The sequence below is a fragment of the Mus caroli genome, unplaced genomic scaffold (genome assembly GCF_978045245.1).
Source record: "Mus caroli unplaced genomic scaffold, Mus_caroli_1 scaffold_7, whole genome shotgun sequence".
NCBI classification, from domain to species: Eukaryota; Metazoa; Chordata; class Mammalia; order Rodentia; family Muridae; genus Mus; species Mus caroli.
Genome location: NW_028227262.1, coordinates 77,283,522 through 77,310,290, shown reverse-complemented (window position 1 = coordinate 77,310,290; position 26,769 = coordinate 77,283,522). Strand labels below are relative to the sequence as shown.

The window sequence follows — 26,769 nt, the reverse complement described above, 5'->3', positions numbered from 1 at the left end:
GGTTCACTGTGTGACCAGATATCCTTCAACAATGATGCTTTCGTGTATGTTAGTGTATTTGGGGGGGACTTGTCTATCAGAGGACCTGTTTGCCTTACTGTGCCTTGAGAGCATAAGAGACTGCATCCTGAGGTGACAATCCTTCCCCTTCCGGCATATTGTCCTCCTTTTTCCCAGGTTGTGTCGACCCTCCTCATAAACATAATTCCAGAGGACTACGCCCCCCTGAACTTATCTGGAAAGGCAAAAATCGGCAGCAAAGTCTGGGTGAAGGAAAAGCCACGGCCTATCCCTGACTTTGACCCAGACTCCATGTGTGAGTCCCAGGTATGGCTGCCCTTTCTAAAGTGAATCTCTGTTCCTGGAGGTAGGCAGATGAACTTGAAAAAACAGGTTCAAAAACTGATGCTGTGCTTCAGAAGACAAGTTGTCTTCACGATGTGCTCGGGGCTGCCCTCTGCCCTCTGCCCTCTGCCCTCTGCCCTCTGGCTCTGAGTGTGAAACACCTGCTGATTTGGGAAGGCTTCCTAAAGCTGGTGCTGATACCTCAGTGCTTACAGCACAGTACTCGCTCTGTCCTTCAAGACCCCTGAGTGATGTGAGTTAGCCATGCTGTGAGGTTCCCATTCCCACCTCCAGACATTCAGAACCAGGCTGAGGGGAGGCCAGTGTGGTCACCCTCCATTGCTTCACCCCTGTGAGAGCACACTCCCACCAAAGACTACCAAGGCCTCTGCGTGTTCTTGGTAAGCGAGCATCCCAAGTCTGCTGCTGGCTGTATTTTTAACAGGGCCTGCTCTCTACCTCCCTCTTCCCTCTTTCTTTTCCTGGAGTGTTGGGTATTGAACCCTGCATGCTTAGCATGAACTCGACCAGTGAACCCCACCCCCACCCTGTGTCAGGACTAACAGATGCCCTATGCAGGCCTGGAGCGGCCACTTCTTTTCCCTGTACAGATCATCCACTTACTGTGTGCAGTTAAAAACTTAGCCAGTGCGTGTTTGTCTCCCCCATCTAAAGTGTGCATAGTTTCATATATTCCCTTCTACTTTCCCTGAAGGATTTGAGGCAGGTCACAGTAAAGGGACATAATAAAACTAAATAGTACTCGGCTTATATGGGTAGCTCCTACAAGAGATGACCCCTGCAGCCCGGCTTTGGTGACCCTTCCCTACACAGGTGATCATCAGGGAAGGAGAGCTGCTCTGCGGAGTGCTGGACAAGGCACACTACGGGAGCTCTGCCTACGGCCTGGTCCACTGCTGCTATGAGATCTATGGGGGTGAGACCAGCGGCAGGGTTCTCACCTGCCTAGCCCGCCTCTTCACTGCCTACCTACAGCTCTATAGAGGTTTCACCTTGGGTAAGTACCCGGCTTGTGGCCCTGGCTCTGTTCACCTTACAGGATGGCACCTAGGCAGTTTTCTTGGTCGATGTGTAGGCTCTTCCCATCAGGGCTATCCGCTGACTTTGCACAGCCAGTGCTCCTTTCCCTCCAGCAGTGCAAAGCAGCCCTCCCATCCCCATGTCCATCCTGTCCCTTCAACCCACTCGTTAACTCCTGCACCGAGCTCACAAGTGAAAACCAGACCTAACCAACAGCCGTGCTTGAAGCTCTTCTAGCCCGTGGCACAGACAGGAATAGTTCAGTGCACTGGTGACCTGTGTGCCAAGGGTTGACAGAGCAAGCAAGGCCATGCTAGGAGGGAAGAGAGCTTGGGGGAGGGCTGCCTAATTGGCAGAGGTCATCATTACAAGGATGGCCTGGATGCGACCTCAAGCAGGGTCTGCTTTTATGCTTTTGGCTTCCACGGAAAGGATTCCTCGCCTCCTCTTCCTGCTTGCATAGAGTCTTCAGGCTACTGTAATGGGACTTCCAGATGTTTGCTCTTGCTCAGTTGTTGCCTTCCCACTCAGATCTCTTAAGTCTGGCATTCTTGTGTAGAAACAAAACATTGTTGGGTTGAAAAGAAATTATTATACTTGACGTGGATGCATGCTTGCATGCATGCATACAGCTGTAGATCGGGTTCCTGGGATACTCACTGTCAGCCTCTCTTCTACTGCTGAACAGCCAAAATCTCTAGCCATTTCATCCCACATATATTTATTGGATGTAGCCAGCAGAGCTTCTGGCTAAAAGCAGAAGTTTGAAACTCAAGCCTCGGCTTTCTTCTGCATATCTCAGTTTTGAGCCCTAATTTTAGTATCACTTATGAAAGAGAGGTTGTAATGTTTAGGCCTCCATAAGCATTCATTAGTGTTAATACAGCTGTTCCAGAGTTTCTCTTACCTGTGGCTCTCAACTTTGGGTCTAAGCATCACCAAGTTTACAAGCCAGTGCAACATTAGGCCTAGGCCCTGTTGATCTTCTCTGTTTGTCTTTGCAGGTGTAGAAGACATTTTGGTTAAGCCAAATGCAGATGTGATGAGACAGCGCATCATTGAAGAATCTACCCAGTGTGGACCCCAGGTAAAGAGGAGGACTGGGAGGCTGTGGTCTGCTGTCCACCTTACAGAATAAAACCACGCCCTCCTTTGGCTAGAGCTTCCTGTTCCTTCCTTCGTTCTAGGCTGTCAAGGCTGCATTGAGCCTGCCAGAAACTGTATCATGTGATGAAATCCAAGGGAAATGGCAGGATGCCCATCTGAGCAAAGACCAGAGGGATTTTAACATGATTGATATGAAGTTCAAGGAGGAGGTGAACCATTACAGCAATGAGATTAACAAGGTTAGCCTGGCCATACAGTGCACAAAGCCCCATCTTTTTGAATGCTGATTTCTGTTGGTTTGTTTTTAATTACATTTGATTCTCACCCTGAGCCTTTTAGATCAGCCCAACTAGGTGAAGTTTGAAGTTGGGTAGGTAGAATCCGTCTTTGTAAAGAGCTCACACTGTGAGTCTTTGTAAAGAGCTCACACTGTGAGCCTTGGAAGGCCTTGGTTTCATGCTAAAGGGGAACGCTTTGAGCAGCATTTCTAAATGTGTTGCCTTTGAAGTTGCTACATTAGAGGGGCTGAAGAAAGAAGCTTGCCTGTAGAACCACTCCACTGTAGGTAGATGTACAGAATGAAAGGCAGAAGTCTCTGATGCTTATGCAGCAGCGCCAAGGGAATGCCTGGCCTCCTGTTGTACTTGGTGCTTGCTGTGTGACCTTAAGGAAGTCGTGTGCCTGGGCTCTGAGTTGTTCTCACCAAGAAGCAGGCGTGTGAAGACCATATGCTGAGCCCCTCCTATGGCAGTTCTGGAGGAGATGGGAATCTGCATGGGTCAAGGTCACTTGTGTTCTCCCTGTGCTCCAGAGCCTGGACTCCCCGTCTTGTGGTTTGGAGGAGCCGCCAGCCAGGAGTCTGTCCTGAGCAAAGCAAGAATGAGGCTACTACTCAGCATTAGAGTCTGTCTGTGGATCCTCTCCCCGCTGTCAGTTGGTGGCCTAGAGGACAGCTCTCCTCAGTAGAAAGTTTTATTCAAGCCAGGTGTGGTGGCGCACACCTTTAATCCCAGCAGAGGCGGAGGCAGGCAGATTTCTGAGATTGAGGCCAGCCTGGTCTACAAAGTGAGTTCCAGGACAGCCAGGGCTATACAGAGAAACCCTGTCTCAAAAAACCAAAAAAAAAAAAGAGAAAGTTTTATTCAGAGGAGCCTTAGCACTGCCTGGGAAAGCAGGAACCTTGCCCTCCAGGGATGACAGCACATCTTAGGATAGATTCTTGTCCTGTGGCTCACTTCCTGCCCACTTCCAGCCCAGGCTCTGCCGCTCCTGTGCAGAGTTGGGTGTCTAGATCTCCAGACAAAGGCTGAAACAGATTCAGAACCCATGTCATTGTCCCCAGGATCCCCCTGTGGGCTTCCTCACTTCTGCTGGCTTTTTGCTGAGGCAAGGCTCCCCACCCAGTACTTGGTGTTGTGCTGGTGAGTGTGGACATTGGTAAAATGCTGGCTCTTTGGGGAAGCAAACGGTGCTTTCCTGTGCTGATTCATTAGTACTGGACCTTAGATTTTATTCTTTGTTTACATTTTTTTATTATTTTATTTTATATTCATTGATGTTTTGCCTACATGTACTGTGTGAAAGTGTCAGATCCCCTGGAACTGGAGTTACAGACGGCTGTGAACTGCCATGTAGGTGCTGGGAATTGAACCTGAGTCCTCTGGAATAACAGCCAGTGCTCTTAACCACTGAACTATCTTTCCAGCCCAGAATTTATTCTTATCAGTGTCTTATCTAGTCACTGTTCTATTGCTGTGAAGAGACACCATGACATGTAAGGCAGCTCTTATAAAGGAAAGCATATAATTGTGGGCTTGCTTACACTTTCAGTGGTTAGTCCATTGTCATGACAGGGAGCATGGTGGCACACAGGAGTCCTGGTACGGGAGATGTAGCTGAGAGTTCTACATCCTGATCCATAGGCAGAGGCTTTTGAAACCTCCAGTGACACATCTCCTCTAACAAGGATCCTTCTGATCCTTTCAAATAGTGCCACTCCTTGGTGATGAGTCTCTGGGCTATTCTTATTCAAACCACATCTAGAGCCTCCCAATTGCATTTGCCAGCTCCCCACCCCCAACCCTCCCCTGCTTCCCAGCCGTTTATGTTTCCTTATTTGGTGCGGTTTGGCCAGTGAATGGAACCTGGGGCTCCTGTGAGTGTGGCAGAGGCAGGACACAGCTATAGGCTTAGTGAAAGGATAATCCAGGTAAGGCTTTCCTTTGTCTTACCTGCAGCTCACTCTTCTCTCTGGCTTTACTGGTTTTGTGTCATCGTTTTACCTTCTGAATGTGGGATTTCAAAAAAGATGAAGTCACTGACCAGTGTGTTGATTTAATCCACAGGCATGTATGCCTCTTGGCTTGCACAGGCAGTTCCCCGAAAACAACCTGCAGATGATGGTGCAGTCGGGAGCCAAAGGGTCAACCGTGAACACGATGCAAGTATGAACAAAAGTAGCTCAGTCAGTTTGCCGGAGGGGTGGGCTGATGTCAGGAGTCAGCTTTCAGGTTCATTTGTGCTTTTAAAACATCTTAAGTCTGTGTAAAATATAACTAACAAGACTAAAAAGCCCTGAAGCATATAGTCAGTGCAGGTACTAGCCACCGTCGGGACTCAGACAGAGCTGATGAAAGTATGCGGGTAGGTTACATACCATGTGAGATGTATTATAACAACAGGCATTGGTCTGTGTATATATGCATGTTATATCTGCACATCATCCGTCTATGTAGAGCTTCAGTGCATACCTTGATGTTGAAATAAGGAGATGCCTCAATCACTGAAGTGTTTGCTTCACAAGCCCAAGGACCTGTGTTCAGGGCTCCAGAATCCACGCAAAAAGCTGGGCATGGCAGTTGATGTAGTCCCCTTGTGGGTGGGGGAGGCAGATCCCCAAAGGTCATACTGGTCAGCCATGCTAACCAAAATGATGAGTTTCAGGTTCAGTGAAAGACCCTGTTTCAAAACATGAAGGTGAAGAGAGATTAAGGAAATACCCAGTGTCAACCACTGGCCTTCACAATTACACACATGAATTCACACTCACACACACACCACACACAGAATCTTACAATGTTGCATGACTACTGTTTTCATTTACATTGTAAGCATTGTTCTAAATTTACCTCTTGAGTCTCATTATTGTCCCAGAGTTCCTTGGTGCTATGGAGACATTTTCACAGATCTTAGTGTCTGTTTTGGTGTGGGGTTGTTGTTGTTGTTGTTGTTGTCGTTGTCGTTGTTGTTGTTTTCGATCCTTGGGGCTCTCTTAGAGAGTATGCACCATCCTTGGGTAAGTGCCAAGACAGTGTGGACCTGGGAGGCTGAGCAGATGAGTGGGCTGACTTCTCTCTGGCTCTGGGATTATTGTCCCCTCTGGACTCCATCCATATCCGCACTGGAACCTTTTCTTAGAGTCTTATTGTTGGGATTAACACCGTGAACTTGAGGAGGAGGTGGTTTCCTCTTACAACTCCATGACTAAGGGACCTCAGGACAGAAACTCAAGGCAGGACCTGGAGCAGAAGCCATGGAGGAACATTGCTTCCTTTTATTACAACTCAGGACCACCTGCCAGGGGTGGCACTGCCCCCAGTAAGCTGGCCCACCCACATTAGCCATTAACAAAGAAAATGCACTGCAGGCCTAAAAAAACAACAAACCCAAGCAGGACAAACTTGAAGGCACTCCCAGGTATACCATGGTGACTCTAAGTCACAGTTTCTTTTCTAGGCATCGCTTGTCCTCAAGTGGGAGGGGGGAAAAGCCAGAGCCAACTTTTCCTTGGAATGTTCTTCTTTGGCTTGTATAAGCATCTAGGTTGGCCTTCCGGTCTGACATCATTTCCAAATGCTTTCCCTGAGGGAAAGCTGGAAGTCCTGCTTGGACAGAGTGTCACTCAGCACTCAAACCTCGTGTGTCATTTGTGTTTTGTTTTCCCAGATCTCATGCCTGCTGGGCCAAATTGAATTGGAAGGTCGGAGACCCCCACTGATGGCGTCTGGCAAGTCACTGCCCTGCTTTGAGCCTTACGAGTTCACCCCCAGGGCTGGTGGCTTTGTCACTGGAAGGTTCCTTACCGGTATCAGGCCTCCTGTATGTATATTTTTGGCATTTTCCCTCAGCTCTATGCCTAGTAGTGGTGACTTGTGGTCTCATCAGTAATAGTACAAGAACAACCATGTAGTAAGCGTTAAAGGCATACCCGCCAGACCACATGGAGATGCCCACTGTGATACTAGGGCCAGCAAAGTGCTTACAGTAGGCATGTGATCATGTTAGTGGTAAAATGAAAAGATTGAACCTGTTGTGTTGGCTCATGCTGTAATCCCAGTACTTGCTCAAGAGAGAATTGTCACGTTTGAGTCCAGCCAAAGCTGCGTAGCAAGTCCTCATGCCTCAAAAAAAAAAAAAAAAAAAAAAAAAAAGAAAGAAAGAAAAGAAAAGAAAGAAAGAAAGGAAGGAAGGAAGAAAGAAAGGAAGAAAGACATGAAAAGACAAGCTAGATCTTGGTCTCACCCTTTCTGTAACGTAGCCTCTCTAAACCAGTTCTTAGCTGCTTCGGAAGCAGCCAAAAGTGGGGGTATTAGTCACTGAGGTGCTTATATCACTGAAAGGAGCGTGGTAAAGATTGATTTCATGAGCTCTGCATTTTCTGTTCTCTCCCCTCACTCCATCATAGTGGGGCATCTGTACATCTGTAGCAAGTATATAGTTTTGCTTCAGCAAATACAGGTTTCCCCTAAGGAAATCCCCTTTGGGATGTCAGTCCCTTGGTTTCATGGGGTTGTGCACATGTTGCACATGGTGTAGTGAGAGGATGCCGGGTCTGGAGTGAAGGGTTGTAAGGCTGCTGATGCTCTAGAGACCCCACCATTGGCCCCACACAGCATTTCCAGGATCATCCACAGCCTATAGGCAAGAGATACTAGTGGGTTTATGTCGAATGTTTCAAACTCTTGACACACACTTTTGAGTATATCAAAAATTCCCTGAGCTGGGCTGTGAACTACCATATAACTCTCGACTGTAATCCCAATTAGTCAGGAGCCTGAGGCAGGAGGATCACAAATTCAAGGCTAGCTTAGATGACATATGAAGACTTTATCCCAAAACTAAACAGAGAAGTTTAGGCTACAGGATCCAGGTCTGTGATTTTCAGACAGCGGTGAACTCCAGCATTGCTTTTCACTGCAGAGTGGCATACAGTGTCCTCAGGATGCATGAGGGAGTGCACTTATGGCTTCTGGCTCCTGTTGCTTTTGATCCACGTGTCTCTCCACCTCAGGCAGGAAGAGAGCGATCCCAGGGCATCACAAGTCTTTAGAAGCTATTGGGGTTATGAAAGCCAGGATTCTAGGATCCAGGAAATGAACAATCTGCATGGCTAGGAGAGGGTGCATAAGGTGACCCTGCATGGTACTCACTGCCACATCGCGCTCCCACTTTCCCCATAGGAGTTCTTCTTCCACTGCATGGCGGGACGAGAAGGCCTGGTGGACACTGCTGTCAAAACCAGCCGTTCTGGCTATCTCCAAAGGTAAAAAACAAAGTACCTCAGATAGGTGGGTTGGTATCCCAAGACCCTGAACCTGTCGTGTACATTCTTTAGATGATATAATCTCTTTTCAATGTCTCCATGTGTGCCCTGAGACAGAAAATAGCACAGAGTGTTTCTATATTACTGGTAGAGCATGCCTTCAGAGGTTTACACAGTAAGCCCTGCATTCTACACGTCTTCTAGGTGTGCCTTACCTGTGAGCTGCATATGCTTCAAAATATCTGAACACAACCCAACATAGAATTGTAACCCCACATCAAAGATTATGGGATTCTTTTTGCATATATAAAGCTCGGTTACACAGTTCTTAGGGGTGAACTTTATAGATGACAACATAGTGGATAGTAACCAGAGGTTGGACATGCATGGATGGCAGTGGTGAGTTCGTTCTTTGTCAGAGAGGTCAGCAACCTGGGATAGGTACAGAGCACCCTGCTAAGGTGTCCCTGTCACCTGGAGGTCATCAGCCAAGACCTTTTCTTTCCTCTCTGGTAGGAAAAGAAACAGTCTTGTACCTAGCCTCATTGGGTAGACAGAAGGATCTGAGCCCAAAGAATGTACACTAGTGGGAATAATGATAAGAAACCAAGGGGATGCAGACCCCAGGCCTCTCCAGCTGTGATACTGAGCGCGTGGGCAGAGTGACAGGAGCCCAGTTCCTTCCTGACTTCCCCTTGAAGCTCTGCCACCCGTTAATGCTTTGACATTTCTTCTGAGCTCAAACTTGCCAAGTCAGCATACCATGTTGTGTTCACTTCCTCCTTGACTCCATGGCATCAGTGTAGGGAGGACAAGAGTTGAGGGCACTCCTGAGTGATCTGTTGGTAAGAAGCCCATCTGGAGCTGGCAGTGCACAAGCAAGGTCGGGGAATTAGGGTCAGCCCCCTTTCTTCCCAGGGGCCTGGGTTACCTGAGCTTTGTGTGAGCAGAGGTTAGACCTCCGTTCCCCCTAAATTGTTCAAGAATCTTAAGTGTAGCAACAGAAAAGCTGGGAAGCACATGATGGGTGAGCTCTGCATGGTAGGACCCAAGTGTGAGAACTCATAGGAAGAAGACTATAGGAGGGTGTTGGGGTCTCTGGCTGAGCAGAAGAGCAGCAGCAAAGCTCTGTACCTTGCAGAATTCACCTGCCAGTGGGGAGCTGAGGCAGGAGGAGGCACAGCACAGGCTTCAGGTGGGTAAGTGGAGAAGGCACAGAACTGCTCACTCAAGTTTTCAGGCCTCAGAGGCAGCACAGCACAATTGACAGGAAACCGAATACTGTAGCAGCGGGGAATACGGCTGGCTGCGGTTTGATAGGAGGCGGTTCAAAGTAGATGTGTCAGTGAACCATTAGAGATAAGATCTGAAGCTCAGAGAAGCAGTCTAGAGACATGGACATGAGGAGCAGCTGTTAGGCCCTCTAAGGCCAGCATAGCAGCGGGCCGAAGACTGACATCACCACCACCATGTGTGGGGAAAGGAGAGCTGGTGTTTGCCACCAGCTTCCCGGGCGCTGAGTCAAACATCATGGAACTGGTGGCTAGAACTGAGCTCTACTCTCCCAGCTTGGGTTGGAAAACAGGGTCTTAGAAAACTGCAGTAGCCATTTAGTTGTGACCAAGACAGAAAGCAAAGGCGGGTGAAGGAGCCAGCTACCATAGAGGACTGGAGACAAAGATCTTTAGGTAGGGGCATCATGTCAGCATTTAGTTCCTGATGCTCCCATTTTGCTTGGCAGTCTGCACTGACAGTTTAAGAATTCTTCCTTCTCTTCCCTTCTTTGCCTGCCTGTGATTCTAAGGATGCTGGCTGGTTCATTAGAGCTCTGAGATGCAGCAGAGCAAAGCAACAGGGAGTAGCCATATCAGCTGAGCTAAATAGGAAACCTGGCCTTGGGAGTGTGGCAGCCAGACCACTGAGGTGCTCTCTTCCTGGAAAACGGGCAGGAATTGTAGCCTCTGGATGTTGAATCCATGGCCTGGAGCACTGGAAGTGGTCCATCATAGAGTTTCTCCTGGAGCAGTAGTCCCCTTCCTTCCCCTCATAGCCGCCCTGGAAGGTGTTTTCCATGGGCACTGAGCAGGGCGTTTCCTTACAGGTGTATCATCAAGCACCTGGAGGGGCTGGTCATCCAGTACGATCTGACGGTCCGTGACAGCGACGGCAGCGTGGTCCAGTTCCTGTATGGGGAGGACGGCCTGGACATCCCCAAGACACAGTTCCTACAGCCCAAGCAGTTCCCCTTTCTGGCCAGCAATTATGAGGTAATGTCAGTAGTTATGGGTGATAGCTGGAGCCCTGCCACTCCATCTATGTGACCATTGAGAAAAGCCAGAAATTTTGTAAAGCCCCAACCAATGTCCAAAAGCATTTGATATTTTCAGAGCTCCTCCTTAGACTGACCACACAAGGTCATGGCAACGCATGAGTATCTGTGGAATAATAGCTGCCTTTGGGGAGTGGGGGTACTGGGCCTTAAACTGAAACACACAGCAAGTCTGGGTTCCTCCTTGGTGCAGTTGAGGGCTATAGCAGCCCTCTGCCCGGTTTTATCTAAAGCAACTAAATGCTGAAGCTATGATAGCCAACTGGTGGGAGGTGGGCAGGGGTTTGAACACAGGCCTGCCTTACACGTGTCTGTAACTTGTGTATTTCTTTGTTGTTGTTGAGTTTTTGGGTTGTTTTTTTTTTTTTTTTTTTTTTTTGGTTTTTTTCAAGACAAGGTTTCTCTGTATAGCCCTGGCTGTCCTGGAACTCACTTTGTAGACCATAATGGCCATGGCCGTGGACTGAGCAGTTACCATTTCCAGCGTGGGAAAGTGAAACCACCATGAGCTGTCCAGGACTTAGTTCTGATAGAAGAATTAAGCGCTCACTCCTGGCTGGGGCCTCGCCTTACATGCACCTGTCCCAGTACCCTGGCCATCTTTCCCTCTTCCTGTTCTTAATGAGCTGATCTCTCTTCTAACCATGAAGGCTTTATTCACAGGGTGTTTGTTCCTTCCAGGCAGTGATCTGGGGACTCTTAATGCACCTTGGGTCACTTGACGTCATATCATGTGGTCCATTTTTCATGCCGTCATCTTGCTTGTGTGGTTTGTTTATCTAGGTGATAATGAAATCCAAGCATCTTCATGAAGTTTTATCCAGAGCAGATCCCCAGAAAGTGCTCTGCCACTTCAAAGCCATTAAAAAATGGCATCACAAGCATTCCGGTGCCCTGCTGAGAAAAGGCGCCTTCCTCAGTTTTTCCCAGAAGATCCAGGCAGCTGTGAAAGCTTTGAACCTAAAGGGCGGTATCCAGAATGGCCGCAGCCCTGAGACCCAGCAGGTAACGTGGGGAGACTGTGTGCGCAGTGCCTAGCATGTCCGGGCCTCGGACAGAGGAGGGTAAGAGTTGCTCCCTAATTGAGAGATATCAGCCCAGACGCCAGGGGTGGCTATGTGAGACTCATTAAATATAGGAGTAGGGCTTGAAGGAGTCCTAGGGCTCTAATGGTCAGAAAAGCTCAGAGAGACCAGTCCTAGAGGTGGAGAGGGCATCTGCGAGCAGAGCTCTGGATAGAGACCTGGGAGAGACAAGGCCAGCCTGGGTTTGGGAGAGAAGTGCTAACTAGCATTTAGTAGTCACCTCACTCTGAGTGTCATGATTGCCTGGGACAGGTCATTGCCTCTTATACCATAGTCATGAACACTGTCCATTTGACTCCAGAGGAACCTGAATTGGACAGTAACTAATGATGCCATGCCCCTACTATGCTTTGGACAGGCCAAGGTGAATTGCCCAAAGCATCCTGGTCGGCACCATGCCACGGGACAGACTCTGTCCCTGTTTTAAGTGTTGAGCTGGTTCTTAGGTCACCACGGCCAGCCAGGTTCCTGCCTCGCGCTTCCCCTGCTCTCCTCCAGAGCCGGTGCCTGGAGTTGGAGATGCCTGCCTGTCCCGATGCCTTCCCACCTAGCTAAGACACGGCTTGCTGTCTCTTCAGATGTTACAGATGTGGTATGACTTGGATGAAGAGAGCCGGTGGAAATACCAGAAGAGGGCTGCCCCTTGTCCCGACCCTAGCCTTTCCGTGTGGCGCCCAGACATCTACTTTGCATCTGTGTCTGAAACATTCGAAAAGAAGATTGATGACTTCAGTCAGGAATGGGCAGCTCAAGCAGAGAGGAGTTACAAAAAATCAGAGCTTTCCCTCGACAGGTGAGGATATTGACCTGTGACAGGGTGTGTGAGCCTCCAGGCCAGGCCAGGAGAGGAAGGCAAGCAGCCTTCACCTGCGTCCCAGAAGGTCTGCTCTGCCTTCAGAAGCATATAGAAGAGCTTACATAGGCATGTAGCTCTATGGCTTCCTCCACGTGTGCTGCCCTCACACTCAGGTGTTCATACACATCCCGGTTTGCTGAGTGAGCCCCTTCCACGGAAGATAATGGTTGTTGCTAATGGGCCAGCCACCTGGGAAGGATGGTTAGTACATTACAGAGTAATGCAGTGCAGACCCTGCATAATACGGGTGTGATTTACACATGCGGATGCACTCCCCTACCTCTGAGTGCTTGGTAAACCTCAGCCTATTTCCAGTGGGTACAGTGGAAGTGGAAACCAAACTTCTCTTGCTGGTCCGGGAGGGAATGTGAATGGTCCCAAAGTAACTACTGCTCAGAGGCCTTTGTCACTGGCCTGGCAAGGGCATAGGATGTTCTTGTGACAGCTAGGGCCCTGTGTTCCCGGTTTCTAGTGTAGTGGATAGTCTAACACTTGCTCCTGATTCCTGCTGTTGTCCCCTATGTCTCCAGGCTGAGAACCTTACTGCAGCTGAAGTGGCAGCGCTCACTGTGTGACCCAGGCGAGGCTGTTGGCCTCCTGGCTGCCCAGAGCATCGGAGAGCCCTCCACACAGATGACACTGAACACCTTCCACTTTGCAGGCAGAGGCGAGATGAACGTCACCCTGGGCATTCCAAGGTATAGGGGCACAAGGAGGCATACTGCAGCTGTGCCAACTGCTCTAATACTCCTGGGGAAGTACTCATTTTATGAGAGGGACAAGGAACAGGGCTAGTGAACGAGAGATCTCTAAGTATGGATTCTTGAGCATGTTTGGAGCCAGAGTGGTTTCGGTGGCTAGATCTTGTAGGGTTTCTGTATATCCTTCTGCCACATCATCAGGTTACCAGAAATACCTGTGAGACCTCACACACAAGAGCATGGTTCATTCCAACACAGTGCCACCTGTTTGCCCAGCTCCAGGAGTGTCATTCTTGTGGCCATGCCCTTTAGGTACATAGCCATACACTGCAGTGTGGCGACTGCTGGGGAAGTGGAAAACATGGACCCACCCTGCTGGCATTCCTCCATGCACATTCCACTCTCTGGCAGATCAATGCTGGATAGCTTCCCCAACTTTTCAAGCTGAGGGTTCGCTCCAGTGACTGCAGAAGAGAGGCTGAGCCCACTAGGCTGCTGTTGGGATGGCAGGGCTCAGTAAGAGTGCTGAAGGCTTCTAGTTTACTCTTTCCTCCGTCTCTCATTTGGTAAGCTCTCTGTAAGTGCCTGCTGACTTCAGGGAATGGTGAAAGGAAGCGAGCTCTAGCTGTAACTGCACATGAGGAGCTGGCAGGACCAGAGTTGTGACTGGTAGGGCATATTCCTCTGTCATACCCCCATCAAGAAATTCAGGTTACCTCTGATCAGATGTGTCCTTATTCTTTGTCAGATTGAGGGAGATTCTCATGGTGGCCAGTGCCAACATCAAAACGCCCATGATGAGTGTGCCTGTGTTCGACACCAAGAAAGCATTGAAGAAAGTGAAGAGTCTAAAGAAGAGGCTCACCAGAGTGTGCCTGGGGGAGGTAACTGTCTCTCATACTTGATTACACGCTGGGTGGAGACCTGATCCTGCCTCCTCCTACCCCAACCGAGCAGTCTACTGGCATCTTAGTTCTAGACTCCTACCAGGAGACAGACACTGTCTCTGCCAAGTGCTAGACAGGGTTAGATCAAGAAGCTTTTAAGATAATTGTTAGTTCCATAGCATTTGCCTGGAGAATGCGGTAAGAATGCTTCCTGGGTTAACTTAGCAAACACCAGGGCTGTTCACTTGAGCATACCGCAAGGCATTCATGCAGGCAGAGCTTACTAGGGTGTCTTTGCAGTTTGGGGCTGTGGCCCCTCAGACTTTTGATACCGTGTGATCCATTTGGTGTGCGCAATCATCTGGGGGGCTGAGCAAGTCAGATTCTCTGTGTTCATTCATCTGGTTCTAGGTATTGCAGAAAGTTGACATCCAGGAGTCCTTCTGTATGGGAGAAAAACGGAATAAATTCCAGGTGTATGAACTCCGGTTTCAGTTCCTGCCACATGCGTATTACCAGCAGGAGAAGTGCCTGAGACCCGAGGACATCTTGCACTTCATGGAAACCAGGTCAGGACTCAGCTGTGTTTGTCTTTGACTTTGAGCCATGGAGCACTCCTGGCAGGAGCCACAAAGAACGTGTTTCAGAGGACAGTAGGCCCCACCACCTAATATGGACCCCTCACCCCAATCTGGCCTGTAAGTGGGACCCTTCTTAGCCATTTATCGTTGCCTCGGCTTGTCTTGGACTGACGAGTTCTCTCCTGGTTATGGAATTAGGGTATGAAAGGACCTGTACAGGAAGCAAGGGAGCAATGCCACCAAGCCTGACACCCGATCCCTAGGACCTCATAGTGGAAGGAGGGCACTGCCCCTCGGAAGTTGTCTGTCCTCCGAGCTCTGTGTACACACTGGCATGCTCACACACAGATCCAGAGACTCCAGCCATCGCTTTTGTGCTGTGCTTACATCAGAGCCTCCGTGTATCTGTGCCCATTGCTTGTGTTGTTCCTTCCTATGCTCTGGGACACTGGGCAGAGTGACAGGAGCACAGAACAGGCTCCAGCCCGCCAGCTTGTTAACTAACAGAGACGATCAGGGCCCCCACATACAGTGGGTGTTTATGCTGGCCGCGAAGTTCTCTTTTGAGAAGTGGGACTCAGAGCCCACAGGGCCTGATTGAGAGGAGGCGGAGTTGACAGCTTGCCCCATTTCTCTTCACCCTGGAAGCTTTAGCTGCTAAGCAGGGAGGGCACCATGAGGGACATGCCAGCTGAGCGTGGAGTTCTGTCTACCTTATAGAAGAAAAAAAAGATTTATTTCTATGGTTTTAATGATGGGTATGTGTGTGCTGTATGCAGGTGGCCATAGAGGCCAGAGATGTTGGGTCTCCCTGGTGCTGGAGTTGTAGGCAGTTGTGAACCTCCCAACATAAGTTGTGGGAACCAAACTCAGGTCTTTAAAGAGCAGTAAGGCCTCTTGACCACTGAGCCATCTCTCCAACCTCTGAACCACTTTTGTTGTTGTTGTTGCTTCTTATAAGTGACAACCCTGGCTTGTTCCCAGCAGTGTAGTACCTTTTCAGCTCCTGGGTGTATTTTGTTTGTCCACTTGAAAAGCTGTGATAAACAGAGCATGTGCAGTCACTTTTGTCAGCGGTAGTCTTAATGAGTCCATAGCAGGCCTCCAAGGTCTCAGGCAAAGACAAAAGTAGGAGCAGCCTGTAACACAGCTGCGGTTTCCAATCTCTTGTCAGCCTAGGCAGTGAGAGACTCAAGGCATTAAGGCCCTGGAGCTCACTGGAAATGGAAGAGGGCGTGGGAGCCACCCTCCCTGCAGCTGTTCCTCCTTTCTTCCCTTCTCCTGTCTCTGCCATCCCTTTCTTTTCTTCTCCCCTCCTCATCTGCGAGATCATGAGGGTTTTTTCCTTTTGTTTTCTTTCTTTCTTTTTTTTTTTTTCATTTTTAACAAATAATGGAAGGAAAAGGAAACAAGCATGTGTTCCTTGGAGACACACAAGCACAGATGTTCTCAGATGTCTCTGCTGGCATCCATCACTGTGGATATCTGTGTGGCTAACCTGGAAGAGTAGGCCAGCATTGTGGTACAGTGGGAAGAGCACTGGGCTGAGTCAAGGACTGTAGCTTCTGGCCCCCGGCCCAGCCATGAACTTAGCCCACTGACCCCTTCTACAGCCAGAGCAACTGAGCAGAATCGACTCTCGTAGCAGCAGGTGCTGTGGATGGGACAGGCACCTTTGGGAACACTGACAGGTCCTGTTCCCAGGTCACAGTTGTTTATGTGGGATGAGCAGCTCCTCTGCCGTGTGCCTGTCCCATTCCTTTCATTTGCCCACTGCCAGGTAGCACGACCATCACAGAACATTTGCTGAGGGCCATCACTCTCCTTGCTCTCGCACAGTCACAGAAGAGCACATTGGCAGCCCCTGCAGGAAGACACTGGTGTCTGCCATTCTCCAGCATCCTGCTGCTCCACCTTCACCCTTGTTCTCCTTAGTTCTGGTCTCCAGAGGATGCAGGCGGGTAGAGGAGTCCTAGAGAGAGGGTGTTTTTGAGGTGTTCTGTGGCCCCTCAGCCTAGCCTTGGGGGATGGAGAAAGGTTGGGGATATTGCTGAGAGTGCAGATGCCCAGAGGACCCCTGAGAGTAGGAACAGAGGGACTGTTAGGAATGCTGGGCGAGGAACCTCAGAGCTGGAGTGTCCGTATTGAGACAGGGCAGAGGTACTGATGACAGAGCGCTAACCCTAGCCTCTGGAAGGGAGCACCCTGTTCTGCCTTATTCCAGCTCCTCTGTGGTGCCCTTGGTAAGTAATCCTTATAACATATGCAATCAAGGTTCTCACCCTTCTCCAGTGTCTACTCTGTCTTTCCAAAGTCCTGCCCTGCCCCCCCTCTTCTGACTCTTCTGCGCCTGCTCCTCAGCACCTGGTGAGCAAGCTTGTCTCTGTATTAGTGGGTCTCAGATAGACTCTGCACTCTTGGAAAAATTGAAACAACAATGGCTGGAGAGTTGGCGCAGAGCTTAAGAGCCCCCTTGCAGCCGTCCAGGTTTGATTCCCAGCACATACGTGGTGGCTTACAACCATCTGTAGCTTCAAGTACAGGGAAATTGGCACCCTCTTCTGGACTCCATGGGTATCAGGCACACATGTGATACACATACATGCATGCAGGCAGACACTCAACACATAAAATAGGTACATCTTTTAAAAACACAGAGGAAACCTAACATTCTTTAGGTTTTAATGACAAAAACAGTAAAATATTTGACCTGCTGCTTTTGTAATGAAGACTCTATGCTTCTTCGAGGGCTGGGAGCCTGTCTTTTTATCATTCTCTTGCCTACAGGACTAGAGTGGGTTAGGTGTAGGGTAGAACTCAGAACATAGGATGGATGAATTCAGGGCTGGGATGAGACCTTAGACTTGTATAATTAACACAGTCCACTTTGGGATGCTCCAAGTGCCTAACAAAGGAGTGAGAGGTTATTTTAAAAAAAATGTGGGAATGGGGTACACTGAAATCCAAGGGACCCTTAAATGTGTGTGTGTGTGTGGGGGGGGGTGAATCAGGGAGAAGAAGAAAGGGACCCATGAGTTCTTCAGATAGATTTAGGTCTAACCTATTGGTGTGGCCATTGCCACAAAGTTCAGTGTTACCCTTTGAGTCCCAGCGTACTTTAACATCTTCTCTTGCCCTTTAACATCATCTTGGAGTGGGCTGTTGCAGGCTGTGTTCCCATCTCTTAGAATTGGTTCTCCTGTTCTGATTGGATGACAAGCACAGTGGCACCAATATCCATCTTTTACCAAATACAAGCTCTACCAAGCCTTAAAGAAAGTATATGGTGGCTAAAACCCTTGCATACTAAAACCCACATTCTCCAGACAAGTTAAAAAGTGCAAGAAGCTGTCTGTCACAGGCACAAGCACATTAGTTTAGGGGAGTGACAGTGTTCTCTAAGTGAGGCAGGCTGGAGTATGGGACTGGTGTTCTTTCTGATTCAGCAAGTAGAGGTGGGTAGGAGAGACTGGCCTCTGTCCCTTGTGCTGGCTCCCATGTAAATCCTTTAGCATGGAGAGGGCCGGACACACTGATCCTGATGGGGCTGGATGGCTTTCTCCTCCTCCTCCAGATTCTTTAAGCTACTAATGGAAGCTGTCAAGAAGAAGAAAAGCAAGGCATCAGCCTTCAGCAGTGTGAATGCGAGGAGAGCTACACAGAAGGACCTCAGTGACACCGAGGACTCGGGGACGAGTCGGGTAAGCAAATGCCCCGGACCCCTGACCCCTGTGAGGTGCACAGGACTGAGCTTAAGGCCGAGAGACTTGGAGGGTTTTGTGACAGTTCTACAAGACTCTCTGTGGTGCTAGCTCCTCTCCCCACATACCTCCGCGCTGATCTGCTGCTCTCGCCCAGTAAGCTCCACTTGTTACTCCCAGGCGTGGTGGGCCAGGCCAGTGAGGCTGCCACCAAGACGGTTGGCTCAGCTCGGGATCAGTCCTACAGACACCCATCTCCGTAAGACGTTTGCATCCTAAAGATGGTGCACTGAGCCTTTGAAACTTCTTATTCTCTTTTCAGTTTTCTCTGCATTTAACTTCCCCCAAAGCACCAAGGCAGTAAAGCACCAACTCACTAAAGAAGTGAGTTGAAGCAGAGAAGTTGAGCCTCAGTGACAAAAGGGAAGAAAAACTATTGGTAGCAAAGCAAGAGTGAAAGACATGGGCCAGATAAGGAGCAGGGTGGGAATTTCTAAGGCCAGGGACCAGAGCACTCCTAGGGCTGTAAGCAGAGGCCAGTGCTGATGCAGTGAGCCTGCTCAGGTGGCTTGTCACATGGACTGGGAATGCCCTGCCTAGCTCTGTGCCACCCTGTCTCAGGGCCTAGATCAGAGAAAGTCCTAGGTTCCTCTTCTCCTGTGGCTTTTCCATTTCAGTAACCCAAGCATAGATCGACATGACTGCATTCAACTGTTTTCCAGTCTTCACCAGAAAGAGGCAAAGAAACTAGGAACCGAGGACAGGAAGGGAAAAGACAGCTTTCTCCTTCCCCACCCACAATGTTGGAGCAATATTTATGTTATATAATGACTGTGGGCGGCCCTCTACCATTAAACTGTATCATTAACCCTTTTAACCAAAATATTATGGTGTACAAGAGAGGGTAATGACGTGTATGTGACATGAACACAAAAGGAGGGGCTGTGGTAAGCCATTAGGAACTAAGGAACAAGCAAGGAGGGAAGGCAGAGGGCATCTAGGAGAAGTGTACTGAGAGTGACGCAGACACTAGAGCAAACCCATTGCTCTGTATGGTACCTAGAGGGAAAGAGGTTTGCAAACCCAAGGCTAGGTGAGCAGACCGGGTAGAGGATGGCTGATGGAAAGGCAAGTAGATGGTCAGTTGGAAGGTGGCTGCATCATTAGGTAACGAGGCCATTGGGTAGGCAGACGGATTTGCTGACTACTGGGTATTTGTAGAACTAATCATTTTTCTCCTTGACCTCAAACCACAGAGAGAGGAGGAAAGGGATGAGGAAGAGGAGGGGAACATTGTGGATGCTGAAGCTGAGGAGGGCGATGCAGACGCTTCTGACACCAAACGCAAGGAGAAGCAAGAAGAGGAGGTGAGGGGTGCTGGTGGGGGGCAGGGCTGTGCTCACACATAAGGAATTCGCCCTGACCATACCACTCTGTCACACTGGGAACCCACCAGAAATCTGAAGGAAGGCCTGTCTGTCCAGCATACCTCTTGATGAAGCAAACAGGACTTTACTTAGACTCTGGCTAGACCCAGAGAAGACTGACCAGAAGTTAGTGTCTACAGTTTGTTCAGTGAGAATATGATCTCTCACTGTCCTCAGACCTATCCCTAGGGTCATAAGAGAAGATTAGAGAGGCTAGGGGGATTCTCAGGTGAGTGGGTGAGCCAGAGAAACTGTGTGGTAAGTGAGCTGCCTCTGAGGGGACATCAGGACTGAGTGGCAGCAACTCAGAGGAAAGGCAAAGGAAGGTGGATGGAGGAAGGTGGCCAGGGCAGAGCAGAGAGGCTAGTAATTCGGGCCAGCGGGGTCTGGGATTGTTCATAGGTGACTTCCAAGTGACTGGGACTGCACTGACTGCCTGCATCTCTTGTCCTGTCAGGTTGACTATGAGAGTGAGGAAGAAGGAGAGGAGGAAGAGGAGGAGGAGGTACAAGAAGAAGGGGACATCAAAGGTGACGGTGTCCACCAGGGCCATGAGCCAGATGAGGAAGAACATTTAGGCCTCGAGGAGGAGTCATCATCCCAGAACCCTCCCCGCCGCCACTCCAGGCCTCAGGGAGCTGAGGCCATAAAACGCCGGATCCAGGCTGTACGGGAGTCCCACTCATTCATCGAGGACTACCAGTTTGACACAGAGGAGAGCCTGTGGTGTCAGGTCAGTGTCTATACAGCTGGGCCAGGGCCTTTGTCTTGCCTGACACTCAAGTAGGCGCTTACTGCGTAACTCACAAGATGCTTTTCCTACGTGACTATCTCCTAAGAACCTCTGTCTCCTTCTTTTAATATTTCATCTCTATGGGTGTTTTGCCTGTGAGTATGGCTGTACACCATATGTGCAATTGCCTTGGAGGCCAGACAAGAGCATTCCTTGGAAATGGAGTTACAGATGGTTGTAAGCCATCATGTGGGTACTGGGAGTCAAACTCAGGTCCTCTGAAAGAGCGGCCAGTATTATTAACCATGTTTCTCTAGCACCCGTGAAGAATCTCCTACTGACTGGTGACCCTGTGCTCTAAAGCACAGCCTTACCCGTTCCCCTTTCCAACCTGTAGTGCTCAGAAGTAGTGCATATGTGAGTCTCGACTGCAGGCCTAGCAGATAAGACCTCCCAAATGAGTCACTTCATTTAATGTAAGCACAAACCTGTCACCATGCGTCACAGACATGGCAGCTCCCTTCTTCCTGCCAGGAGACAGTAACTCATCATTTCAGCTCCCTCCAAAGTGTCCCCTGGACCGCATCCTGAGAATCTCATGGTTCTTGTGAGGCCTGGGTGGTTCATTGTTTTGATAGCGGCATGGAATACTCCTCTCTCTCTGTAATCAAGCTTAGAGAACACAACTGGCTGGTGGGACCTGAAGCCTAAAGCAGCAGGCACTGCGCGGTGGCCACTGAGAGGACAGGCAGTGGAGTGGACTGGACATCTGTCAACTGTCTCCACCTTGAATATGGGTCGTTTAAACCACCCAGTATTCAGCCCACTTGCCCACTAGTGCAGCAGGACCCATCTCCCCTGCCAGGAGAATATTAGGTGGGCTTTGAAGGCTGCTTGAAGTAGACCTGTAGGCCCCAGCCCTGTTCACAGAGCTGGGGGGGGGAGGGGAGGGAGGGAGGGAGGGAGGGCTGTTTTCCTTGGCCCAGCGCTCTTTCTCCCGTAGGTGACTGTGAAGCTTCCACTGATGAAGATTAATTTTGACATGAGCTCCTTGGTTGTGTCCTTGGCCCACAAAGCCATTGTCTATACGACCAAGGGCATCACTCGGTGCCTCCTGAACGAAACGACCAACAGTAAGAATGAGAGGGAGCTTGTACTGAACACTGAGGGAATCAACCTTCCCGAGCTGTTCAAGTACTCCGAGGTATGTGAGCCCAGCAGGCTGGTGGCTGTGCTGGGACAAATCCTCGCCCCGACCTCATGTTCCTTGGGGAACCAGGCACTGGGAGTTGAACTCCCGGTCATCGTGCTACACTGTGGATCCCAAATTAAGAGTGCCCTCATCTGTGACCCAAGGACTCCCATTGCCTGTTAGGCTTTCAGTGTAGAAACCTGCTCAACATTAGCCAGGGCTTTCTTTGTGTTGCTTTGCTTACTCTTGGAGGAGTTCTCAGAGTAGAGTATAGGAAACAGTGCACTGCATCCCTGGCCGGAGTGTTGCTCCCTCTGTCTGGTAAAGGTAGCTGCAGCTCAGCCTTCCCTGCCCTGCGTGAAGCTGACGGATACCCCATGCTCCCATCCCACCGTTCTTCAGTCCTTTTCTCTGAGATGCTTTCACCCCAGGGCGTGAGAGTTTCTCCCACACTAAGGAGCTTGGCTGCTCTGGCCCCATGTGCCCTCACCCACACTCCACTGACCAAGAGCTTGCCCAGGGGAGGGACAGAAGTGACCTGTACCTCCTGAGTATGTGGGTGTGACTTGACTTATTCACTTGGGGTTTGTTCAAGTGCGCAGTCAGACAACCTATCTCTCTGTCTCCTACGAATTGTGACTTATAATTGTAGAGCCACCAAGAGCCCCTATGACTCAGTTGGAGCCTCAGGCCTCTAGAGAGGCCAAGTAAATTGTGGGATCCAACCTGTTCCTGCCCTGTGCACCCTGGAGAGGTGTTCGAGGGTCTCTGCTGAGGGACCTCTCTTCACCTCCCAAGCATCCATTCCAGTGAACAGATTGCTGTTACAAGAATAATAATGAACAAAAAACTGTTTCTTGATTAATTTCAAGTGTGTCCTACGTTGTCTCGTTATACTGGTCGCAAAAGCAAGACAGTCTAGGGCCCTGGCTGGTATGCAGCAACTGTCCTCGCTCATCCCTGCTGTCTCCACACACTTGGCACCAGCTGCCCCCAGCCACTGGGCACAAAGCGAGGAGAGAATACTGGGGACATACACACAGGACAAAGCTGGCAATGGGCACTTACTTAAGTCCGTCCCTTCTTCCCTTGTCCAGATACTGGACCTGCGCCGGCTCTACTCCAATGACATCCACGCCATGGCCAATACTTACGGCATCGAGGCTGCGTTACGGGTGATAGAGAAGGAGATTAAAGATGTGTTTGCTGTGTATGGTAAGCGGAGCATGACAGCATGCCTGGCCTAGTTGGAGTACCTGCAGGCTAGAGCAAGCGAACTGAGGTGGTTAGCCCTTCATTTTGGTGGGAAGAGAGGCATGGTTGCTGAGTCTACAGTCATTTGAGAGTCCCCATGAGGGAGTGTGGAAGATGGTGGCTTTGACTCTTGAAGTAGCGTCCCTGTTACTGGTGCCTTTGTAAAGTTCATGATGGATGGCTTTGGCCCTTCAAGGGTCTAGATCCCAGGTAGAAACAGGAGACTTAGGCAGAGTCTCATTATCCTGTGTTGCTTGCTACATGCACATGATGAGCAAGATGAAGGGATAAGGGTAGTCCCTGGACCAGGTGTAGGGCTTTCACGGCTGGATGAGGAGGTCGGGGAGCTGAGAGAGATCCAGGGTCTCGCTGTAGCCTGCCTGTGTCAGAGGATGCTTCCTCAGTTTGCCTTGTCTCTGTTTAACCTTCCTAATGTTCTGCCCCTGTGACAGGCATTGCAGTTGATCCTCGCCATCTCTCCCTGGTGGCTGATTACATGTGTTTTGAGGGGGTTTATAAGCCACTCAATCGCTTTGGGATCCAGTCAAGCTCCTCCCCTTTGCAGCAGATGACATTTGAAACCAGCTTCCAGTTTCTGAAACAGGCCACCATGATGGGTGAGTGTGGGCAGTGACTTGGGCCTTCCCTGGGCAGATGGGCTTGTCTCACCCCTTGCGTGCAGTGAGAGCTTGGAATCAGAAGTGGAGAGGCAGCAGAGTAAATGTCTACATTCTGATGGAATAAAGAGAGAGCTCTTCTTTCAAACTTAAATACAGTGCCACAGCATGAGTCCACGGGGGTGGGGAGATGGGAGGGTGTTATGTCCAGCTGAGGTACCACCACACAGCCTCAGCACTGAGCCCTCAGTCCCCCACACCTCCCCCAGACTCCTAACACAAGCTCTTTCTGTCTTACATAGGATCCCATGATGAACTGAAGTCACCTTCTGCCTGCCTCGTGGTAGGAAAGGTTGTCAAAGGCGGAACAGGCTTATTTGAGCTCAAGCAGCCCCTAAGATAGCAGCATTGTCTGCCCAGCCTGGAGGACCTGGGGGTGGGCACAGCTGACAGTACAGAGTGACATAGCAAAGCAGTGACCTTGGGGTCCGGAAAGCAAGTGACCTGAGCTGGGCTGGCTTCCCTCAGAAAAGGCTCTTCCTACCTAGCCTTTCTCATCTCGGGATCAGGAGCAAGGCTTCCCAAGCCCTCCGAGATGACTATTGCTTGACTTGTGCTCCCAGAGGCCCCAGCCAGGATCTTAACAAGACCCAGGACTACACAGTGGGAAGATCACCGTGAGCCACGTTTGCTGTTGGGAATCCCCGGTGCCACCGTTACTGTGCATATGCTAGTGGCTAAGGAAACATTCCCAGGGGTTCCTGAAGATCCAGAAAGGACATGAAACCTGCTCCATGTGCCTGTCCCTCCCTGCTGCAGCTACCAAAGGAGAGTCCTCAAAGAGGCTCCACTTGGGGCTGCTTTCCTGGGCCCGAGTCAGTGGCACAAGGCCCCCGCCACACTGCCATTGCTGTATGGCTGCATACACCAGACCAGAATGCCCCCACAGCCAAGACATCTCTCTGGGATCGCAGCAGCTCCCTACCGCACAGCCTAAAGTTTCCTACTGGGGCTATTCAGCAAGGCCACGTAGCTTGACCTTCCTGCCTCTACACTCAGCTGGATGTCAGAGCCCCTAGTCACCCCCAGGCCCTGTTGGGGTTTTTGAGCCATGCAGTCAGGTTCCCTGACTGGACAGAAAAGGCAGAGGCTTTATGAAGCCAGACCGTTTCTATTTTTGTCCACTGTTATTCCAGTGTGGGCTGAGTAATAAACATGGCTGGAACTGGCTGTTAGAAGATAATCAAGACTTAAGTTTTTAATCTTTCCCTTCATCTATGTTTTCTGCATCTGGTAATTAGGATTTTCTTGACACAGATTTCAGGCTCCTCTTCCTACTTTTATCTGGCATTGTAAGGGCAGATTGTGCCCCCTGACCCCAACTCCCAGTCTTCCCCTCTGAATCCTACCCATTGCAGAAGCACAGAACTGTGGAAGGCTGTAGGAAGAATTTGTGTTACCTTAGTCAGGTAAGAAGGCTGCGGTGACTTCAGGAATGGGCTGGCCTAAAGGTTACCATGCCAGAAGAGATTCTGCAGTCTCCTCCAGGCTCATGATGGAACCTATCCTGTGTATACCCAAGAAAGCCAGCACCTCAAAACAGACTGCAGGACATAGCATAGAAGACTGTCACAGCCTCTAAGGGAAGCAGACAGAAGGGGTCTCAGAAAACCCTGCCCTGAGGACGCAGCCTGCAGGATAGATAGGGCATTCATTCTTTGGGTGAAAAGGCAGGGTGACTACTTACCCACTTTCTTCTTAAACTAGAGTGGAGAGGGGATTCTTGTAGGAAATATCAAGGTAGTCTGGAAGCTGTGGCGTCCAGAGCCTAGGTGGGTGTGTGGCTTCCTGCAGTCAACCTTACCTGGAACTGAAGAGCATAGAGCTAAAGGAGCAAACCCTGAATGTAAACATTAATGTGGGCTGGAAACTGGCCACACTTATGCCAGACCTCTGACCTGTACTGGAGCCTGGAGTGGTAGCATCCTTCCTCCACCCACCCACCCAGCTGTTTCACATTTAGCTTGGGTCTACTGTGTCTGTTTTGAAATAGCTTCAAAGAAAGAACATTTGCAAGTCCTGAGAATATTCCCCAGCCTACTGCCATAACATGACAGGGAGACCAACCTCAAAGGATTCTGAACAGAGAAACACCAAAGCAAGTGAGGAATCCTGTAAAAATAGCTCAGCAAGAAGGAAGTGAGCAGGCTCGGGATCAGAAAAAATAAGTATGCTCTCTCCTACTTATCTCCCTGGGGCGGAGTCATAAACCACCACCACCCCTTCAGCACTGAAGATTGAGCCCGGGCTGCATGTGCTAGACGAGTGCTCTGCTCTGAACTCTCTCCCCAACACCTGCGGAACATTTTAGAAAGCTGATTATAGAACCACACTCGAGGATTAAGATAGAGTGGCCTTGGGTACACACCCTGGATATGAAATGAGCTTCAGAAAAGAGTATACAGCAAGAGTCGAAAACCACAAGCTTAGTTCACCCACAGTACTGTGACTTAAAGCTAACTTCACTTGAGTGTGAGATGACGTGTGGGAAGTAAGTCACTGGCCCTCGGTCCTCCAGTGAGCTCTAAATAGCTAATGTCTGCAGGGACTCTAGAGATTGCTCAAAGGAAGCTGCAGTGATCTAACACACGTGAAGCCTGGCAGAAGATAGGTGCAGTTCTCTTAGCTGGAAGCTCCTGAGTCAGCACATTATGGAAGCTGCCTGTGCACCTTTCAGAGTTCCTCCCAGGAGGACAGCAACAGGAGCAAAGGGAGGGATGCTTGACCAGCCAGTAGAAGTTTCCATCAAAACAGTGACACTTTGACTTGGAGACATGCGCCTGTAGTTCCAGCACTTAGGAAGCTGAGGCAGGAGGACCTCAAGTTTAACAACCTCCTGGTCTCCATAATGAATTCAAGACCATCTTGACAAAGAAAGAGCCCAGGGCTGAGGGTGCAGCTCTGGAAGAGTCTCCTTCCAAGGGCCTGGACCCAGCCCCAGCACAGCAAATTAAAAAGACCCAGATGTCCAGAGAGATTCATCCTTTTGGTTCTCCAGGTGCCTCTGTCCTGTGAATGCCAGGGAGGCTGAGTGCAGGTCTGAGGTGTCACTGAAGGCTCTGCGGTGTTCTGTATGAATCAGTGTGGTATCTGCTGCCACTTCCCTGTACCCAAACTCACACAAAGTACCCACTCCCAGTTTCCTCCCATCCTGCATCCATCCCACTCCAATCTCCACTCGTGTGAACCATACAGACCCTATTCCCATGGAGCTAGCAATACAGCATTCCAAACATCTCACCAGGCAATTCTGCCTTATTTCTAGCCAAAGGTTATGGTACCCAGAGAGCATGTGAGCATACACCATATAC

The 26,769-nt window shown here is 49.9% G+C and overlaps 1 protein-coding gene across 1 annotated transcript in view; it reads left to right on the top strand.

The window, feature by feature from the left end:
- Polr1a (RNA polymerase I subunit A) overlaps positions 1-24,641 on the top strand; it is a 63,408-nt gene extending 38,767 nt beyond the window's left edge. Inside the window, exons 15-34 of the mRNA XM_021164727.3 lie at positions 178-327; positions 1,180-1,363; positions 2,391-2,473; positions 2,574-2,732; positions 4,839-4,937; positions 6,439-6,591; positions 7,953-8,035; positions 10,137-10,302; positions 11,148-11,369; positions 12,028-12,242; positions 12,836-13,003; positions 13,755-13,890; positions 14,305-14,462; positions 18,049-18,175; positions 19,432-19,542; positions 20,060-20,335; positions 21,339-21,539; positions 22,625-22,742; positions 23,234-23,398; positions 23,701-24,641. Coding sequence (XP_021020386.1) covers positions 178-327; positions 1,180-1,363; positions 2,391-2,473; positions 2,574-2,732; positions 4,839-4,937; positions 6,439-6,591; positions 7,953-8,035; positions 10,137-10,302; positions 11,148-11,369; positions 12,028-12,242; positions 12,836-13,003; positions 13,755-13,890; positions 14,305-14,462; positions 18,049-18,175; positions 19,432-19,542; positions 20,060-20,335; positions 21,339-21,539; positions 22,625-22,742; positions 23,234-23,398; positions 23,701-23,801 — 3,075 coding nt within the window. The 3' untranslated portion in view covers positions 23,802-24,641. The remainder of the gene's footprint in view (positions 1-177; positions 328-1,179; positions 1,364-2,390; positions 2,474-2,573; positions 2,733-4,838; positions 4,938-6,438; positions 6,592-7,952; positions 8,036-10,136; positions 10,303-11,147; positions 11,370-12,027; positions 12,243-12,835; positions 13,004-13,754; positions 13,891-14,304; positions 14,463-18,048; positions 18,176-19,431; positions 19,543-20,059; positions 20,336-21,338; positions 21,540-22,624; positions 22,743-23,233; positions 23,399-23,700) is intronic.
- The last annotated feature ends 2,128 nt before the right edge of the window (positions 24,642-26,769 follow it).